General features: G+C 36.0%; 1 protein-coding gene across 1 annotated transcript in view; it reads left to right on the forward strand.

Annotated features, from left to right (window-relative positions):
• LOC149081600 (replication factor C subunit 4) overlaps positions 1-21052 on the forward strand; it is a 49662-nt gene extending 28610 nt beyond the window's left edge. Inside the window, exons 10-12 of the mRNA XM_089237006.1 lie at positions 619-699; positions 12905-13021; positions 20885-21052. Of these exons, the coding sequence (XP_089093132.1) occupies positions 619-699; positions 12905-13021; positions 20885-20983 (297 nt within the window). The 3' untranslated portion in view covers positions 20984-21052. The remainder of the gene's footprint in view (positions 1-618; positions 700-12904; positions 13022-20884) is intronic.
• Positions 21053-21832: the final 780 nt, after the last annotated feature.

The following is a 21832-nucleotide window of genomic DNA, read 5'->3' on the forward strand; positions in this document are numbered from 1 at the left end:
ATTTTTTATCAGGTTAAACTTTGGTATCAATGAAGTTAAATCGTAAAAGTTAATTGTTTCGAAATGCCTTGTTTTCTTTCAGTTATTGAGTGTTAAAAGAAGGCTTTGCATAAGGAGGGGTTATTGCATTTCAAAGTTTCAGAAAATGTTCTATAGTAATGCTCATGCTGGCAGAGCCTATACCAACATTGATAGTTATTTAATATAGAAATCAGCTATGTCTCTTTTCCTCTACTTGTTTTGGGAAATCTTTCTTGAAAAAATCAAAATTGCATCAAACAGCTAAACCATAGTTCCCCAAGCTCTTTATTCCATCTCCCCTACTCCAGAATTTTTTTTCCTCTCATCGTCCCTACTCAAGTAGGATCCTATGTTAAATCTGTAGCTTCTATTGTCCACCAGGGGACGATATTGCCCATGTCGTGTCTGAAAAACGTACAGAACATTTTATTTTGCATTCTATTGTGTGTTTTATGTTATTAATTTATTGTTGAATTTTTTGAGTTATTATAGTGTTTTTTGTGCCATCCTTAAAGAATTGGAAGCTATTTTTTTTCCTCCTTTCATTAATATTGATTTCTTTTGTTGTGAAACATTATTTTTCTTATTGATTCTCAGATGGTTCCTGTGAAATGGATTGATCGTCTACTTGAAGTTTGTGGTTCAGATAGTTATGAGAGATTGGAGACTTATCTAACGGTATTAAACTTTTTCCACTAAACCCTCAAGTAAATATACCAGGGGTTCTCAAACTTTTTCCACCTGCTGGACCCCCTTTCCCTAATCAATGCTTATCAGTGGTTCTCCAGAGCAGTTTAACACTAGATTTACTGGGCGGGTCATTTTGACCTATTTCAAATTGCAGAGTGAAATTATAGAAACCGTTTAGATTTTTTTTCTGCCACTTGTACACTCTTTTATTCATTCAGATGAACGAGAAAAATGAGTTCACATCAAAATTTGTCTTCTTGAAAGCCTTCTAATTTTGTAAGTTTTCTATGTGTTATACCTATCTCTACTGATACGGGTGAGTTTGACGCATTAGTAAAATAAGCATTAACGCCAGGAAATTTGCTCTTTTTATGTACTACATATTTGTGTTGGATGACCCTGATGCAGAAAAGAGATAAGCATCGGAAAAACATGAAAGTTAATCTGCGAATCGCTGTCTTAGCCTGCGGAAGACATCTTAGCAGTTTCAGTTTGTGCATTCAAGAAGAAAGTCTCAAGTATTTCGCGTATCAGCGCCATCATAATATTCAATTTTACCTTTTTTCAACAAATAACCCTGCTTTATTCATCCTAATATATCTAGGAGAAGTAATATATATATTGAAAAAAATAGTTGGCATAAGTGCAGAGTGCTCTAGTACAAGCAGGGAAAAAAATGATAACGAAGATGAGATTGAGATTCTCGAATCGGATCAAAGTGGATGATCAAAGGTATCGTCAGATAGTGAAAAGGAAAATTTCTTGTTAAAGTATTTTTTAATATTTTGGATTTAGCAGCAATAAATGCATGGATCCTGTACAGTGCAAAGAATGTACTGGATCAAATTTATCCAGAAAGGATTTTATTTTTAAATTGGCTAAAGCACTTGCTGGCAAAGGAAAAGAAGAGCAACAAAACATTGATCGTCTGTCGCTGTAACGTTGTAATGTTACTTCCCGGATTCTATTTTCATCTTCCAAAATAATTTCGCTAGACAGATGACAACAATGATTCAACAACTACTTCGTTTGCTTAAGACTTTTAATTCAGCGTTAATCTTTATATTTTACAATATTTTAAGCCAACAGTAAATTTGCTTTAGAGTTTTAGCGTTAACATATCACAGATTTCAAACGTTCTCACCCGATCGGTTCATCGATTACATCCTTCTGGATGTCACTGTCACAAGAACGCGAACAGTTCACTTCTTGATTTATCCGTCCGGCCTCCTGGAGAGGTGGAGGCTCCATCGCAACAGCATCAGGCATCCGAAAAGGTGAACCCGACGAATAACCCTTAACGGATGAGAGCCAACATCTCGGAGACACTTCAACACAAGATGAGCGACTTTTGACTAGATAAAGAGGACGATCAACGGATCGATCAGTGCTGAGGCACCCTGCTAGATTATCAACTCATGGCTGGAATGAAATGAAATGTAACGTCCAACGATCAACGTGTAACGGTTAAGGACCAACCTGACTGTTCGTTGCACACTACCGGCATATAAGGGAAAATTTCCCCATCTCGCCTTACCGGAACCAATCTGTATCGAGACTCGGCGGCGCTAGAATCAACGTAACATTTGAGAAATTTACATATTCACATGAACTTAAAATGTTGCATGACATTCGGCATCTGGCAGCGCAAAAGATCGTAACATGGCGGCCAATCAGCGGCACACGATCTCGCAGATCGATCCTAAAATCAATGTTAAAGGTAATAAAATATAAAAATGACTAGAAAAGGACCATTTCCGGCGGGGTCTAAATGGTAACGTTACATCGTCAAATACTCTACAAGGATGAAAGGCTTGCCAAATCGGATATTTCAGCAGTAACAAAACCAACAACACCTGTACAGAATGTAAAATGACTTTGCGGAAAATATGTAAGTGAAATTAAGTGCATCTATAAAACATGCGCGGAATAAATGTACTAATGTAATATGATGTTACGTATTATAAATTTGATGTACACATATATATCTCATAATTTCCATTATAATAGCACCTTTATATAATAGTATATAGTACATTTTTTAAGTTTTTAAAGAAAATTTTATTTTGTTCATGGTTCGGATTGATCCATGTTGGTAGTGATTGGTATATAAGAAATGTTGGTAACCTAGTGATAACAAAGAATCTCAAAAATTCCTTTGTTAGGGCTGTCGCTCTACAGTGCCCCCTAACTAAGTTTGGAGGTGCACGGTTTGAGAATCCCTTAAATAGACCAGTAGAGACGAAGATTTATTTATTTGTTCGGTTTTTTGTCAAACACAAAATATCAGAAGTATCATTTACAGCTTTATCAATGTTAATGATAATAACAATGAAACATGTATGCCATTTTCTGATTCATATTATGCCGCTATTTTTTTTTTAAACTTGTGAAGTCTCTATAATATTGTAACATTTATTAGAATGAGTGAGTTGGTGTGGAATAAAGAAGTTTGTTTTACTTTATCTGTATTCAAAGTTAAGAATATTACAATAAAGAAAGAACTTAAATTGTCTAATTGAAGGAATCTCAAGATTTTTACATTTGCTGTACCATTGGGGCATTTCTTGTAAGGAATTTCTTGTATTGCATCCTTGAGCAATATTGAAGTACTTGGGTTTTACCCATAAGTGCTGCATTGTACTGATTGGGAGTCAAAGCGCTATTACCGTGTTCAGTTTAAGTTTATCCCATCTTCTATCGCTCTCAAATGACTCGCCTGAGGAGAAATAGATTAAATTTAAGAAATTCAATTTTTTAAAAAAATAATCTTTAATAATTTTTTTTTTGTTTTCAATTTGCTTATTTGATGTATTAACCCAGTTTCTGGTTGTCTGAGGGGTTGTCAACTAGGGTAATTGTTGCACAAAAAATTAAAGTCTGAATTTGAGGCCATGCTGTGGGTAAGCTAACAGAACTGTGAAACAATTTTTTTTATTATTTTGTCCATAAAATAATTGACAAATGATTTTGGACAAATGTGTCATAGTTTTAACTGAATTTTTTTTTAAAGTCAGTTTGTATATATGCCACACTTAACCCTTGAATCAGGATAAGTGTGGCACTAAATTTTTTCCCCCACTTTCAAAAATACCAGATATGCTATAAGACAGTGAGGTGAGTTTGCTGAACATGGAATCTCGTAAATGATTTTCTTTATGCACTTCAAATACAGTTAAAATAAGTTGTGGATTGAAAGTCCACGTATGTGTGAAGGTTTTTACAACTGTGTTGACAAAAATCTATAATTACTTTAAAAAAATTTCACAGGTGTCACACCCCATTATATATTTTCATACAGAGTAAGTGCAGCACCCCCAGTTTATTTCATTACTGCTTATTAAAAAATGCAAAAATGTAATTATATCTGATTATAATATTATGTAACTATATATTCCTACAGAGCATTTTCATAAAGATTTAGTGCAATTACCTTTTTATGACAGAACATATTAGAATTTCATAAACAAACTCGGAATATGAACTTTCTATTGTTTGGTAGCATCATTTTTTGGTGTAATAAAAATAAATATTGTTAATTGTGTCACCTTTGTTATAAAATAATATATAGAGACCAGAACTTACTATAAAGTAGAATATGTTTGATACCGAGCTACAAGATTATTTTTAAAAATCAGAGATTACTGCCCACTTTCCCTGGTTGACCTTATTTTCATAAATTGATTTTTATAAAGTTGGTGCAGAACAAAATGCTTTTCATTGCAACAAACTGGTTCAATTACAATTCTCTACACAAGAGTTTAGGGAAAGCTTTACATGTTATGTGTAGGTAGATGGTGTTTTTCAGAAGGCATTTGAAGATTATTTCTCAAAGTACATGCAGTAGTCTTTGTAATGCTGTAAAGTTCAGTAAAGTACTTGATCCAGGGTTGGCAGGTTTTTGATGGTTTAAACCAGTGTTTCCCAAACTTTTTCTGCCCATCTCCCCCTTTTCAAAAACAAAATTTCTCATCACCCCCCTGGAAGGGACTTTAAAAATCCACACAAAAAAATTTAAAGATGCAGTGACAAATTTTTGATTTTTTTGCATCAATATGTTTTCCTGCAACAGGGTAGTATAAAAAAAGTGTTAAAAATTCGAAAATAATTACAGTAATGTTTCAAAAGATTACAGTAAACTTCAACAGCTGAACAAAAAAAAAATTAAATTTGTGAATTATAAAATTATATAATTCACAAAACAGATGCACACATTTACATTGATTGCAATCAAAGTATTCGCATGGCACAAAAATAATTATATTATTAATAGATATTTTCTAAGTGTGATGATTGTCGCTTAGTTTCACTAAGCAGCATTCTCAAATCCTCACAACTGAATATCTGTAGGTACTTTCGATTTTTGTTGAAAGATTTGTGACCGCGTTGAAATGTCTCGCACCTGAAACTTTTTAGCTACATTAGAACCTCTCAATAACGGACACTCATGGGATCGAAAATTTTCTCCGCTAACGAGGAGTGCCCGTTAATGGATAGTAAAATAATCAGTCGCATATCCGGAATCCTGTTGACGTGATTCAAAAAGTGTCCATTATGGTTGGCTCCACTGCATATCCCATTAATTCCGGGTACAGTATTTGCTTTTGCAACCAGAATAATTAATAGTCATCTTCAAATTTGAACTTCCGGCCCTCTTTTAATGCTATTTCTGTCAATTTTTCTTGTAAATGTGATATTTGTTATTGTTAGAGATTGAAAAAAAAGCAACTGAAAATTGTTTTTATTCAGTACAGATTATAAGGATCTTTTCGAAATGATCACGCTATATAAAAAATATTCTTTTAATTGCCTTCCCCCATTGTCAATTGCATCTCACAAATTTCTGGAACAATTTAAATTAGATTTAGCAATATGTTTACTATTATGAAATCGCATATTCGGAAATTTTATTTTACACAAAATTATTCTCATCAAAATTATTCTTGCATCTCACACATTTCTGGAACAATTTAAATTAGATTTAGCAATATGTTTACTATTATGAAATCGCATATTCGGAAATTTTATTTTACACAAAATTATTCTCATCAACGCATGTTGGACGTGAGTGTTCTATTTTGACATGGAGTACAGAGTAAGGTGTTGAGATGAGTTGAGTTCCGATGAATTTATTATTAGGTAATGTCCAATTAGAATTAGTGTTGCTGTAACGCACTAGATACGCAATCGGGTTTACACTTTCTGGAGCATGGGGCAGCAACCAAATTTACATGGGAATCTGCTGCTTTATGACTATTCCCCTTATCAGAGATTGACCCCGATGGGACAAGAGTCCCAGCTATTTTGTTGTTGTCTTTTTTTTTTCTTAATCACTAAAATACTGCCAAAGATTATTTCAGTTTTGTCTTTGGACTGTCAATTTTTCAATTGTCGAGTGGATATTTACCAATCTTGTACGTTTGCTATTAAATATGTTTACAATTTACAATAGCAATAATCCTTTCCCTGATAAATCAAAGAAGGAATCAACGATAAAGGCAAATGAGGAGGAAAAAGCAGAGTTTTTAAAGCGGCACACTATAGGTGAAGTTTTCAAAGGATGAATACAACCGTTTTTGAATCTGCCCTTGAGATCACTTATAAGCAAAATCGGTCATTTAATGAAATATTGTACATACTAATTTATTTTGGTTAGCAGTAACACTAATAAAGGATTTGAACTCGAAATGTTCAACAATAAAGCTTGTGAAAAAAAAATCAAAATTCAATCGTTAAAATGAATTAGTTTTTGAAATTATCAATCAAGCCGCTTGTGAGACATTCATTGTTGTTTTAAATAAAATTTTGAAACTAATCTGAACGAGAATATTTTCTTATTATGTTGCCTTATTTTCTGTTACGTTATTTCGGGTGTGAACGATTTAACAAGAGAAAATGGAGTTTTTTGCCAGGCAATGCCACAAGATAATGAACAAATTAAACAAAAGATGTCTGGTGTTTAATTTTGTTCATTCTCTATCCAAAACATTGTCCACGCATTATTCCGAGATAGCCAAAATATTTAGACTCAAGTCAGAGAGACCCTAATTCCTGCCCTGCCCAGACCTCGTCATGTTTAGGTTTGGCTCCGGCTGTCTGCAATTTATCTTTCAAATCAGCAGTGTTACTGCGATATTATTTAGATCCAAATTTGAAAAAAAAAATGTAATTTTGCATAATTTCAAACTCAGGACATTGATTAAAACTGGTAAGCATCAATGGGAGAAAAATCATTTCAATGTATTATTTTCTTTTACATACAATTCTGAATGAATCTCATTGAATATTTAGCATTGTTTTATGAACATATCAAAAATCTTGTTAGATCGCAACAAATTTTAACTTTCACCTCAAACATTGAAGGAAAAAAATTCAGATGAAACCACGCTAATTAAACGTCAAAAACAGTCGGAAATTCTTTGAAAGAGATTGATAATATATTATAATTATAAACTGAAGAGCCAAAAAAACTGGTACAGGCATGCGTATGCAAATAAAGAGATATGGAACCAATCAGAGTACGGCGCTGTGGTCGGCAACGCCTATATAACACAACAAGTGTCTGGCATAGTTGTTAGATCGGTTACTGCTGCTACAATGGCAGGTTATCGAGATTTAAGTGAGTTTGAACGTTGTGTTATAGTCGGCGCACGAGAGATGGGACATAGCATCTCCGAGGTAGCGATGAAATTTGGATTTTCACGCACGACCATTTCACGAGTGTACCGTGAATATCAGGAATCCAGTAAAAAATTAAATCTACGACATCGCTGCGGCCAGAAAAAGATCATGCAAGAACGGGACCAACGAGGACTGACGAGAATCATTAAATGTGACAGACGTGCAACCCTTCCGCAAATTGCTGCAGATTTCAGTGCTGGGCCATCAACAAGTGTCAGCGTGCGAACCATTCAACGAAACATCATCGATATAGGCTTTCGGAGCCAAGTGGTACACACAAGTGCACGAGTAACATTTTATTTTACACAAAATTATTCTCATCAACGCATGTTGGACGTGAGTGTTCTATTTTGCCATGGAGTACAGAGTAAAGTGTTGAGATGAGTTGCCACTTGAGATGAATGCCACTCGTGTACCCTTGATGACTGCACGACACAAAGCTTTACGCCTCGACTGGGTCTGACAACACCCACATTGGACTGTTGAGGACTGGAAACATGTTGCCTGGTCTGGCGAGTCTCAATTCCAATTGCTTCGAGCTGATGGACGTGTACGGGTATGGTGACAACCTCATGAATCCATGGACCCTACATGTCAACAGGGGACTGTTCAAGCTGGTGGAGGCTCTGTGATGGTAATGGGGCATGTGCAGTTGGAGTGATATGGGACCCCTGATACGTCTAGATACGACTCTGACAGGTGACAGGTACGTAAGCATCCTGTCTGATCACCTGCACCCATTCATGTGCATTCCGACGGACTTGGACAATTTCAGCAGGACAATGCGACACCCCACACGTCCGGAATTGCTACAAAGTGACTCCAGGAACACTCTTCTGACTTTAGACACTTCCGCTGGCCACCAGGATTCATGGTGTCAATTATCTCCAGCATTACTTCAGACATTAGTTGAGTCCATGCCACGTCGTGTTGCTGCACTTCTGCGTGCTCGCGGGAGCCCTACGCGATATTAGGCAAGTATACCAGTTTTTTTGGCTCTTCAGTGTATAATTGAGTAATACTATTAATATACTACTTCATAGGTGCACGCAGAATTTTCTCAAGGGGGGGTTCAAATTTTTTTTCCTTCTGAGGTGGGGGGGGGGTTACATTTTTTCCTGCAAAATAACACTATAATCTTGGCTCAAATGTGGGATTAGAACCCCCCCCCCTCTTGAATACACCAATGTTATATTTAATGAGTCGATTTCGAATTGAGTTAAATAGTCTTGCAAGGTCTTCCGAAAATACCTCGTTTTCTTTCAAAGAAAAACACTACATAAATTACTGTAAAAAATTTTCCATTAAAAAAATAATTTTTTTATTAAACCAATCCCATTGCGAGGAGAAATGCATCCGATGCTGAAGAAGTGTGTATCCCCTATCCATATATTTATCGGAATATTCGGAGCTGTGCTTATTTTCGGAGATAGTACCAAAATTTCACTTTTATCCTTATATTGTCATAATCAGTGCAGATACGGATAGCATTATTAATAAGCATGAATGGATAGTACCGCCCAAGTGTCTTACTCAAGTCATGAAAATTGGTCATTATAAAAGGATTTAGTTAACATCAAAATTTTGAAAAAAAACAAAAAAAACATTGCACTTATATATATGGTGTGGATTCAATAAACATCTTCCACATTAGTTTCATTTCTTTGCGGACACCAACTGAAATCGATCTCTATGTTTGAACCATCCGTTGTGTCAAAAACACTTTTGATATATGACCTTTTAACACAAAAGTTCAATATTACTTGTCTGTAAATAATATTTTGGCACTCCTTGGGTTTGAGTAATTAACGAACTTGCACGCATTCATTAAAAAATGTTTCCATTATGGCAGTGTTCCTCAAAATAAGCGTTGTGGCGTGCGTCTGTGCGTATGTGTTTTTTTTTTATGACTGTACAATAGCTACTATACTTTTCCTGAAAGCTGCAGATAATAACTAATACTAGGAGCCTAAGATGACAAAAGTTTGACGACCACTTCATACGGGGATGACGATGAATGTCATTATGTATAAAAAACAACATACAAAAAAACCATCGCTGTAGGTGAATGAACCGTGATGCTGAAATCATGGCCCCCACACATCCCTCCACAGGGCCCAGTGGCTAGGCTCTTTGACGGTCCGCTGCTGTAGTGAATTTATAACATGAAAAAAAATGAGAATCGTCTCAAGGCCCTGAAACAAGAACCAGCCCCATCTTTGTGTGGGGGGAGGGGGGGGAGCATGGCTCGATAATGACTTAGTCATTAACAAAACCGGTCCCAGGGTGGTGCTGGACTATCCCCAGATGGTGTTGAAATGTGCAACAATAGGTTTTATCGATCAATTACAGTTAACAAATACATCTGGAATGTACAGTGCATATTCAAAGGGGAAAAAACACTTCAGCTCTGTTCCCTTAACAGATGATATAAGTACAACTATATACCGTGTGTGATATTCTTAGTTTTTTTTTTGCCCCGTAGGGCAAGGATATTTACGAAGGCTCCCTTGAAAAAGGGTCTGAGTTTTCGAAAACGTATTTTTTCCTCCCATCGCTCTCTTATGGCCACTCCTAGACTCCCAGTCGTGTCTGAAGCTGGTATTGCCCCCTTGAAGATTCTGATCGCCCACTTTGGAAAACACTGGTTTAAACCGTAGTTTAAACTGTCACGTCAAAAACCTTAAATATTGCTTTTCATTATAAAAATTCCTGTTAAAAATACATTCATTGCATGTAATGTTTAAAGTCACTATGTTATACAAAGAATAAATATTTTTAATGTGATTGTAAAGTAATTTTCTGCTCTTTACAGAATTATTTTGGACTTTATTATGTGTATTTTTTCCTATAAAATATGCAATTTGAATAGAGCATAACATAAAAGCTGAAGGAAAAACTATGGAACTATTTGATATTCTTCAATTCCACATAATTCTCGACCTTCCAAAATTTCTTCAACTGCTTATATATGTATATTGATATAAATCATCAGCTGTACTCTTTTCGTAACAGATAGGTGTTTAAAAAAACTTCTTTTACGCTATATATGCAGTGTTGATTTCTTTCTGTTATTAACCACTATAACCACTGATACTTAAAATGATATCCTTATTGTGCATTACAGTATAGCTAGCAATAAAAATACTAAATTGTAGAATTAAAATGTCCTTTAATTTAGCAGTGCTGATTGCGTAAATGAATGCTCAGGAAAAGCTCCTATAACTTATTCTAAGTACAAAAGTAAGAATGATAAAACATTTGGACAATAAATTTTTGACTTTTTAATTAGAGATGTAAAATTCTCGAGAATATTCTCATCAGAATATTCAAGAATATTCTCTTGAAGGACTACTATTATAAATAACTGGAGAATATACCAGAGGACTACTAGTATAAATAATTTCGTATAAATTCTTAATTAGAATATTCTGTTATTTATAATGTAGTTAAGTATAATATCCTTGACATCATTCTCTGGAAGGACTACTTTTATGAATTACTGGAGAATATTTTTATTGTAAATAATAAGAATTATTTTCAAGTTAATAATAGCCCTTCACACACAATAGAATATACTCCTTGATGAGAGTATTCTTCAGCTATAGAAGTCCTTCCAGAGAGTACTCTCAAAAATATTTGTAATAACATGTATTATAATAAATAATCTCTATAAATAGCTTGAGAATAAATCTTATAATTTTCGATAGGAATATTCTCTAGCAATTTATAATAGTAGTCCTTTGAGAGAATATTCTCTGTCCCCGTCTTTCTTCCGTCCAGAAGACAGGAATATTAAAGTTTGCAGCCCACAATTATAAAGTTTGAAAACAAGAAAATGAAAGCAACATGGCTGAATTTCACAACTGTTAAAGAAATATGAGTGATATACAGAATTTTTAAATGTATGTGCATTGAAGAAAACAATAGTTCTGTATCTTCTTAGAATGAAGGTGATTATGTAAGAATAGCTTCCTTTATCAATCAACTTTGGTTTCATTTCTTTTGTTTTAAGCTTATTTCTGAAAATTTATCTAATTTTAAAATAATTAAAGGTTTTAATCTTAAGGTTTCTAAAATCTTCATAAGCAAACTTTTAAAAGCTATCATCAAGAGAATATTCTGATAATATGTTCATATTCTCTGAAGGTTTCTTGGTTCGAGAATATTCTCGAACTAAAAGTTGTAATTGTAGGGTGAATATGTAAAAAATTGCTTTGTTTTTTAAATGTTTCAGGCAATGAAAACTGATTTATATTTCATAATATCAACAAAATTAGTAAAAAAATTCATTATTTAAAAGAAAAACGAATCTCGATTATTCCGCAAATTTTACATCCAGGAACAAAGAATATTCTCCTGGATGTAAAAATTGGAGAATAACCATCTAGAACATTCATTTTTCTTTTAAATATTGACTTTTCACACCTCACATCTCTAGTTTTAATACTGAGTAAGCTCAAAAACCTAACCTTGTGACCTCCGATCATAGATATTTTGAATAAACAGCTCTATTTTGCTTAATAAATTGAACACAGGTAATCAATAGTGAAAATGCACCATAAAATTATATATTATCTGTTCTAGACTCTGTCGAGAAATTCGAAATTGCAAATTATAATTAATATTTTGTTTCAATGTTTGTAATAAATTTGTGTTTAAAAAATGAATCGTAATACACAAGAAAGTTTCTCATGTTATCAACCTACTGTGTTCGAAACATTGTCCAAAAGCATTCATTTAGGTTTTTGATGGTTTAAACTTGTTTTTGATGCTTGTCATGTCAAAAACCCAACCCTGATCCAATGTTATTTTTGTGCTGTAGTCATTTGCTATTTTTATTGCATTGTATAGTAATTTAAAATCTTTTATCAAACATAATTTTTTCCAGTTGTGTCCTTATTATATTTACTCTTAAAAATCTTATCAGAGTTTTTGACTGTCCAAGGTAGGTCTGGTCCAAATTATCTTGGCTAATCATAGCTCAACTATATTTAATACCAGCTATAATACCTCGCGCTGCCTGGGTTTTCTTCAAATGCTGAGAGGATTGAAAGTGACAAACCATTATAAACTATTACTGGCAGCATTAAATAAGTGACAAACCCTTGTAAAGGCATATACATGTCTGAAACGCATTGCGAAGGAACCACTGTAACCAAAGTAAATATTCCAAAAGGGATTTATGGGGCTCAGGAATCATTGTTGCGTGACAGTTCTTTTGCTCATTTCAGGCATTTGCCCTGCTTTGAGGAACTTTTAAAGTAATCTATCATTCACAATCCGGGCATGTTTGGTATGTATATGTAAAATTTGGCAATGATCAATCTAAAATTGTAGATTTGTATAAAGAACATACATACATACAGATGCACTGACAGAAAATCAATTTCATATATATAGATTTTTACTAATTGGGGAGGGACCCCCCCCCCCCCCCACCAGTAAAAATCTAACCTTTCCCCAATTACAATTATTTCTTTATATATTTTTTTTGCATTGTTTCTTGTAGGAGCTCATGTATGAAGGCTACACTGCTGTTCAATTCATCAATCAGCTGAATGATTCTATTGTATTTAGTCCCGATTTCGATGACAAACAGAAATCTATAATTTGTGATAAAATAGCTGTGAGTTCACTTTCCTTAATTACGTATTTCATTCATTAAGATACATTTGCATATTCTTTGTGTTTGTAAAAAAAAAACCTATCGATTTAAGTAATGTTTGTCTTTGCAATGCTTAACAAAAATGGGGGATCACTCATGATGTCCATCTGAGAGAGAGAGAGAGTTATGCTATCTTCTGCAGATGTTTCATCCAGCAGTGGACATCATCGATCAGGTGACTGCAATGCAGGCTTTGATGGAGCACTTCATAAAAACTTGCATCTCTGAATATCAATGCCAGTATAGCCTTGGACAAATGAAAAAAATCTGCTGTTGCTGAACATGTCATTCTCAAAGACTACGAAAACCAGTTCGAAGACACTTTTGCTTCTCAAATGCATCTCAACTCCTGTCTGAATCTCAAAGCAATAGAGATTTACAAACACAAGAGAGATTGCAATAGAAAGAAAGGAGGACAAACCCATTTGAGTAAAATGTAGCATCCAGCAATACAGAAGACCAAAATCATAAAGTAGAAGTCACCTTCGTATTCTGATCTTCCATTTAGGATTTAAAGCCTTCAAAAACCCCACTAAATTAATCGGAAGCCACCACATTTTCGCACTGATACATCACTTCTTCCACCTCATAACAAAAAGCCAGATTTCACTTTCTCCAGCCAAAGCACTGGTATATCATATTCTTAGAGAGTCATTTTATCCTGCTTGCTGGGACCGATACAATGAATGATTTGAACTGTAGTGATGGACAAAACATCTGCTGATGAAAACCTAGATCACCATATTACAGCCCAAAAAGTTTGAATATTCCTGTGAAATATTCAGTTTTCTCTTTAGTAAACACAAGTGAATTGTCAAACAAGAATATGTGGGAGCTGCATATGCCTTCAAATTTAGTGAAATTTAGTAACAATGATTAGTACCTAGAAATGCTTGAAATTGACACTAAAAAAGGGTATTGAAAATGCACCTATAAATAATAAAAGAAAAATTAAATTAACTTGAAATTAAGCATTCGCAAGCAGACAGAAGAAAAGGGTATAACTCTCCAAATGTTCCCTCTAAGCTGAGTCCAGCTCAGTCTCTTGCACATCGGTAGTACACTGCTCAAAACAATTAGGGGAGCAAGCAAAAAAGTGAAGAAAACCGTGCGAGACAGCCACGTATTGGCATACAATGGATAGTACACGCGTATCAATGCTCAATGCGCAATACAGAAAAAAGACGTAAAAAAATTTGGAATTAAGCTTTAATTCTTTGAAAATATGGAAAAAACATGAAAAGATGATTTAGGGCAACAATTTGGTTACATGTAAACGATAAAAAAAAAGTACTGTTTACACATGATGCATGAGTTTTAATAGCGCGTGTGGTCTCTTCGAACAGCTAAGACTGCTGCACACCTGTTTGCCATGGATGCGATGAGGTTATCTATCAGACTTTGCACTTCTTGAGGAGTGGAACAGTATTCCCCAATCTGCAAGTCTCGGACAGTAACAGGCGGCCTTGGTCGCGCAGCAATGCGTCGTACGAGCATGTCCCAAACATGCTCGATTGGATTCAGGTCAGGAGAGCACGCTGGCCATGTACTGTTTAGACATGATGCATGAGTTTTAATAGGGCGTGTGGTCTCCTCGAACAGCTAAGACTGCTGCACACCTGTTTGCCATGGATGCAATGAGGTTATCGATCAGACTTTGGGGAATACTGTTCCACTTCTCAAGAAGTGCAATCTGCAAGTCTCGGACAGTAACAGGCGGCCTTGGTCGCGCAGCAATGCGTCGTCCATGCGATTCAGGTCAGGAGAGCACGCTGGCCATTCCATACGCTGTATTGTTTCAGCTTCAAGCATGTTCTCCACCAGACGAGCTCTATGCGGTCGGGCATTATCATCCTGGAAAACAAAGGAATCTCCAATGGCTTCAGCATAAGGGATGACATGAGGTCGCAGTATCTCGTCTACATACCTTTGGGCAGTCAAAGTGCCATTCCGAATGATATGCAGGTCCGTACGTTCGCCTATGCTGATTCCACCCCATGCCATCCAACCAGCTCGTCTGTATTGTGACCTTTCACGAACGAATGCGGGGTTATTTCGAGTGCCCCTGTCCCTCCATACCAGAACACGTCGGGTGTCACACTCCAGACTGAATCGGGACTCGTCTGTAAACAGCACTTGGCTCCAATCATGTTGCTCCCAATTTCGATGTTCAGCAGCCCATCTTCTTCGGGCCGCACGGTAGCGTGGGGTCAACGGAATGCAGACCATTGGCCTACGTGCATAGAGCCTTCCCTCATGAAGCCGATTACGTACTGTTTGGCTGGACACCCTTCGTCCTGTTGCCAAGAGCAACCGTCTTTGCAGCTGCGTAGCATTCTTTGTTCTGTTTTGACGGGCTGTTAACCGTATATACCGGTCATCAGTTGCTGTAGTGGCGCGTGGCCGACCTTGCCCTGGTCGACGTCTAACATTTCCTGTTTCTTGGAATCGATTCCACAGCCTTGCAACAGCACTTCTGGCGACTCCAACAGCGTCCGCGACACTATGTTGTGTTCGCCCGGATTCCAGTCTGCCTATAACACGCCATGCCATGGATTCCGGTAAATCACGCTGTTGAGACATCCTCAAGTCACCTTGTCTCAAAAAAAAATACTGCGCAATCGAATTTCACAGTTACGGCAGTAAAACAGACGTTTCTGCAACATCCCGATTTCTGCCCTTATCTCTGTTTTCTGGTTTTTGACGTCATGAACTTTGATTTGCATATGAAATTTTCTTCTTCCATTTCCTGCTAGGCTTTAAATTATGGATTATTCATTTTATGTTACTTATCGGTATACATCTTTGCGTAATTTTGTTAAAACCATGTGCTCCCCTAATTGTTTTGAGCAGTGTACTTCCACTCACACACACAATCTTAGAATTTATCATTAGTGTAATGACAAATTGTTTTGCAGCATACAGTTTTAAAAAAAAGTAAACATGGTTTGTGTGCCACCTACTACTTCAATAATGTCATAGAATACCTGCATCAGCTGAGAGTAGATTGTATCATGAAAAATAATAACAAATAAATATTTCATATGTTTCAATAAATAACATCTAAAACGTTGAAATACAAAATAAACTTATTACATTCACATTTTCATGTGGCTATTACTTAGTGGATTTATTCTGAAAAAAATATTTTCTCATTGCACATAATGATTAATGGTAGCTTGATTCTTTAAATTTTTAAATGTCAAGTTTCGTCTTTGGTACAATGAGAGGTTGGAAAGTAAATGCATAGACAGGGTTCGCACATCCTTACAAACTCCTTAAAAACTCCTAACTTTTCATTTCCCTCTGGAAGGGCCCTTATAACTCCTTACTTTTTGCAGCCATGCCTGAAAAAGGCCCTTTTTTTTCCGCTGAAGGGATGATCTTTCTTAGAATAGGCATTCCCCATGGTGATGAATAGCATTGCCTAGAAAAATAAGAGGAAGCTTCCCCCGAATATAAAGAGGAAGAAAAGAGAAAAAAAAAACGCTCTCTCCCTTTGTAATTGGAAATGTGAAAGCAGGGGATGGGATTGGAACATCCAATGGTTGTGCATACCTGCCAACCGTTACGATTTTGTCGTATTTAGTAAATTAATACGCTTTTGCTTCTAAAAATACGATTTTTTTTACCGAATCGCTAGTTTTGACGTGTTTTCCTGCCTATGTCGCAAACTGGTCAGCGTTAGAAATCGATGGTCCGTAGAGCGACATCACTCCGCTGAACCAGTAGCCGAAAATTCCATGCCCAGTGGTGAGAAAGTTTTTTTAAGCTTTTACTTATGCGGCGAAACAATGTCTCGAACCTCCTATATTACGCAGTATACTGAGTGCAGCTTTCCTATTTTTCCTACTATTTTCCTACTTTCACCTCAATCGACTATTTTTTTACCGCAATTCTCTCCTACTATTCTTATTTTATCCCTCCTTCCCATTTGCTTACAGTCAATATCTCACTACGAAAACTCAGAGAAACCGCAAAATGTCACTGCTTTCCGCTGTTTTTTTTACGTGTTTTATGTGTTTTATTCACATTACAACTCGCTACTGAAAAAGAAGAAAGGAAAAAAAAAATTCAGTTCCACTGGAGTAAGGGACGACGACAAGCGTATCTTTTCGCCGCCGCGCCTTAAAGTGCTAAAAACCGAAGTCCAGTGGGGTAAGCGAATCTGTTTCGCAGATTGGTTGCCGTAAATAAAAAGGCAAAAAAAAAAAAAAGGAACAAGCTCTATCCACACACGAGATTCTATGAGAGACAATGGGTTTATCTCTCCTGGGATCCCATAACGAGCGTTCATCCCTGAAGCCAGGTTTTCCTAGGAGTAGGCTTTTTGCGCCACGTGAACCTAACTGGATCATTTCGTGTCGGCAGAAATGAGTTACATTACGCATTTGCGTTTTCCAAGCATGGCGCATCGGCTCAGGACGGCTATACAGTATAGTATATGACCCTGGCGTCATCTACCCTATCGGCTGCATGCTCCGGTTTAAAGAGAAGAGACACAACACGAAAATGAAGGGAAGATCGCTGAAACGCGCGGCACACGATGCTTAACTCCTCCAGAAGCAGTCTGCCAATCACGCCCGACGTAAAGCACTGTCGTGAGCCGTATTGCGCTCTGTAGGAAAACAGTCGTACTGTTTTTCATATTGATGAATAGACGGCGTATCGCGCTGGGTGATTCACGTTGCGCGCGGCATAGAAAACCTGCTAGTAAAACCCGGCTTTTAAAAGTGACAGCCCGAGCCACGTCTGGTTTTACGGGGGGGGGGGATGAGCCGATCAGCCGCTATAGCTTTTTTATTTTTAACCTTCAGAAAATAACTTTTGGGTATCTTTATGTTAGGGGTCATTCAAGTATTACGTCAGCATGGATGGGGGATTTTCGATTTTCTGACTTGATGACGTGGAGGGGGGGGGGGGTGTTTGGATGATTCTTACGTCATAAACCACCCTTAAAAAATATGAAATATTCTTAATGGCGTCTTACTCGGTGCGCGAAAAAAGAGTAAAACTTTTCACTAGTTTGTGGGCACCTGAACTAACATTCTCCCTATTGAGTCCCCTACAGAGCCACTCTAGTGATCTTCAAATACTTAGCGGATCCAAATGCTCTGGAGCTGTGCCGCGCGTCATATAAGTGATCCGTGATTATGCCGCAGATCACTTAAGTAATCTGGGAATGTGCAGCGGATAACTTGAGTGATGTAGAACCGCACTGGTGACAGGACCAATGCTCTAAAACTTTGTCACATGTCACTCAAGGGATCGCTTAATGTGCCACAGATCACTTAAATGGTCTGGGATTGTGCCACGAGTCACTTGAGCGATCTGTAAATGTGTCACTTGGTTCATTGTTACAAAAATAGATTTAGGGACAGGCCACATCATAACGCTAGGGCCACATTTGGTCCGCACAGGCCGAATGTTTACCGCGGGTCAAGGGTTACCAAGGGCTTAGAGAGGTAGGGTCGCAATGAATTTCTTGAGCAATTTCGGGTTCTTAGCCTTCAAATAGCATTGAAATTAAAAATTGATTATAATAACATATAAAGACATTTTGTTTCGAAATTGTAAAAAATATTTTTACAATTCTTTTAAAAAATATTTTGTGGATTAAAAAAATAAATTTTTGATCATCTGGGGGAAAGCCCCCAATTCAGATTTCGCCAATAAGCGTTAGGAGGAAGGGGGGCAGAGCGCTGACAGGGGGAGGGTGAGAGTTTTGCTGACTTTTTCTGACAAGAGGGGTGAGTCAAAAATTGCTGAAAATTTGCTGACATAATACTTGAACAGCCCCTTATTTTAAAGCATACATGTGCTCAACACATGGCCTAAATGTGGCCTGCCTTAAGTGGCGCCGGTACACTTACAGATGAATTAAGTGGCTCGTGCAATTAAATTTGTTTGCAAATTAAAAATAAATTTGCATATGTGCCCCGCCCCTTTTTTAGCTGTAAAACTTGTAAGTTATGAAGTTTGCCATGACTCCTTAAAAACTGCTTGAAACTCCTTAAAAACTCCTTACTTTTCATTTTGAAAATTTTGTATGAACCCTGATAGAGAACCACACAAAACTGTCAGTGTTTCTTTTGCCTTTCTCAATAATATAGAGATAATACAATGGATGAGGGATAAATGTTAATCAAATAATTCAAAGAAGCGGCCATCTCAATCTGAAATTACATAAGTCTGGAATGCAATTTAGACGTCATACTATACAGGTATCAAGGTCAAATAAAACTCGTTTCCAAAAATTTTTCCTTTATTTAGCTCCCAAAATATTTAATTTACTTCCTCAGTTAATAAAAGAACAATCTTCATGTACATCTTTTTTTGTCAATTTAAAATCTTGGTTGTTAACTCAAGAAGATTTAAATTATCTGTTTGATATTGTAATGTAATCTTCTTTTATCTTGCATACGCTGCTAAATGCCAAATCTTTTTGTTTATCAATTCCATTCCTGTTGCCACTTATTTCTTGGTGTTATATATATGTGTTTTTTCTTTTTTTCTCTCGTTATTATTTATGCTGACAGATATGTATCGGATATTGTTTTGTGGGCTCACAAGCTTGCTTAGCCCCTAAATGTTTTGTAACTGTGTGTAAAAATCTTAAATAAAGGAAATTTGAAATTCAAGATGTGACCTATCATGCCTACGAGACAATATTTGATGTCTGTGTGCGGGAACAGCAACACTTCGTCTGGAAAGATGGGAAATGAAGATAGGAAACAGGCCTTTTTTTCATAATTTTTAAGAAATCTCCAATTTAGTCTTTGCTTAGCTTCCAATGCAAACCCTGTGTAAAAACATCATCCTTGGACAAACTCTGTGTTTGAGTGTGGGGATCATTAGCAGAATTGTTTCTTTCCCGTGTGTTGTATTCTTTATTTTTTGGCGGGGGGGGGGGGAAATACCCAGTAGTAAAGTCTTAACTGTTGAAGATAAAACAAAAATTATAATGTTGCTATAAAAAAAAGTGCAAAAAAAAAAAAAAAAATTATATATTTAATATCCATGCTGTGTTATATATAGCCTATACTTGCTATAGGAATGTTCATTCTGTAACAGAAAATCAATAGAAACATGGAAATGCATCTTTCTTGTGTACCCTCTATACAAACCCTATAGATAATAAATACTTACCCTACTTGCAATCTGAAAGTGATTTTGTTAAAATTCTAAATTCTAGTCAATTAGGCACAATGTTTGCAGTTTTTAATTTCCTACAAAATAGTATCACTCTTTGCAACTTTATTATTGCTGTTGATATTTAATTTTTATTTTCTGTTATAATGCTTTTTCAATATGCTGCACATTCATTTTATTGATTTGATTTTCTTGTAGAAAATGCTGTCAAAAGTCATCTCTAAAAATAGAAATTTTGTATTTTGCCTGTTGGCCAGGACCCTATATATGGGTCAGTGCCATATTCATTCATGCACATAAATAAATACTTGCTATAGGCACAAAATTTTCGAAATTTCATTATTTTTCACTTGAATATAGATTTAACAAATGGCCAGATTTAATGATCATTTTCAATGAAAACAAGCTCGTCATTATAAGCAGATCCGACTGTGTATAAAAATTTTATATAGTCGTGTATTTTTCATTGCTCACAGAAGGTCTGTTTAATCAGTATAAATACTAATGCTATAGAATCAAGTTTATATTAAAAGCTTAGTATGTATCAAGGAAAAATCAAAATGGTTGCAATCAAATTTGTGAAATTGAAACATAGCTATGTGTTTTGAGCATTAATCTTTTCCTTATGATCTTTATCGTTATATGCATGTTTCCTTTTTTTTCTCTCTTCAGGTTGCTGATAAGTGTCTTTTAGATGGAGCTGATGAATTTCTCCAATTGATGGACATCTCCTGTACCATTATGCATCAAATCTGTCATTCTCTAAGCTGAAAAAGTCTTCACTTTATGGACTTCGCCTGTTTCTTCCCCCCTCCCCCATATAAAGATAATTTTTTTTTATTTCTTATGTTTACTCTCTTCACAAAACTGTTATTTGTCTATCCTTTTTGCCTTCATCTCAATGTCACTTGTATAGAAAATCAAAGGAAAAATACTTAAAGGGCAATTGTGGATTTTGTTTTATTATTATGTGAATTTGTTTTGCTAATCACACTTGATTTTTTACGAGAATAATGTATTGTCGGATAATCATCATGGGTTCAGGAAGGGGAAGTCATGTGTGACTAACCTCCTTTGCTTCTATGATTGCGTGACAAAGGCTTTGGGTAAGAGCAAAAATGTCTACGTTGTTTACCTTGATTTCCAGAAGGCATTCGATCGGGTCCAACATGGTAAACTCTTGAAGCGTTTACAGGAGATTGGAATTAGGGGCAACTTGCTGAATTGGATAGAATTGTGGTTAAGAGATAGGTCACAGCGAGTTATGGTGAACGGGGAATTCTCTGGTTCAAACAGGCGTCACAAGTGAAGTTCCTCAAGGAAGTGTCCTTGGCCCCATACTTTTTCATTTTTTATCAATGCTAGTGTCGGCAGATATGATTGAAGTGTTCAAAATTTTCAACGGAATGGATAGGATGAACCATGAATTATTTGTACGTCGTCAATCACTTGTTACAAGGGGACACCAGTATTGATTGGTCAGGGACAATGTGAGGTTATGGCGTTGCAGGGAATTTTTCTCTAATAGGGTTATTAATAAATGGAATAGCTTACCCCCAGCGGTAGTAAATTCTAACAAAATTGACACATTTAAAAAAAAATATGATAAAACATGTTTGG

Source organism: Pholcus phalangioides, unplaced genomic scaffold (assembly GCF_987345545.1).
Source record: "Pholcus phalangioides strain wild (caught in Gottingen) unplaced genomic scaffold, Ppha-v1.0 ptg000009l_1, whole genome shotgun sequence".
Taxonomy (NCBI): Eukaryota; Metazoa; Arthropoda; class Arachnida; order Araneae; family Pholcidae; genus Pholcus; species Pholcus phalangioides.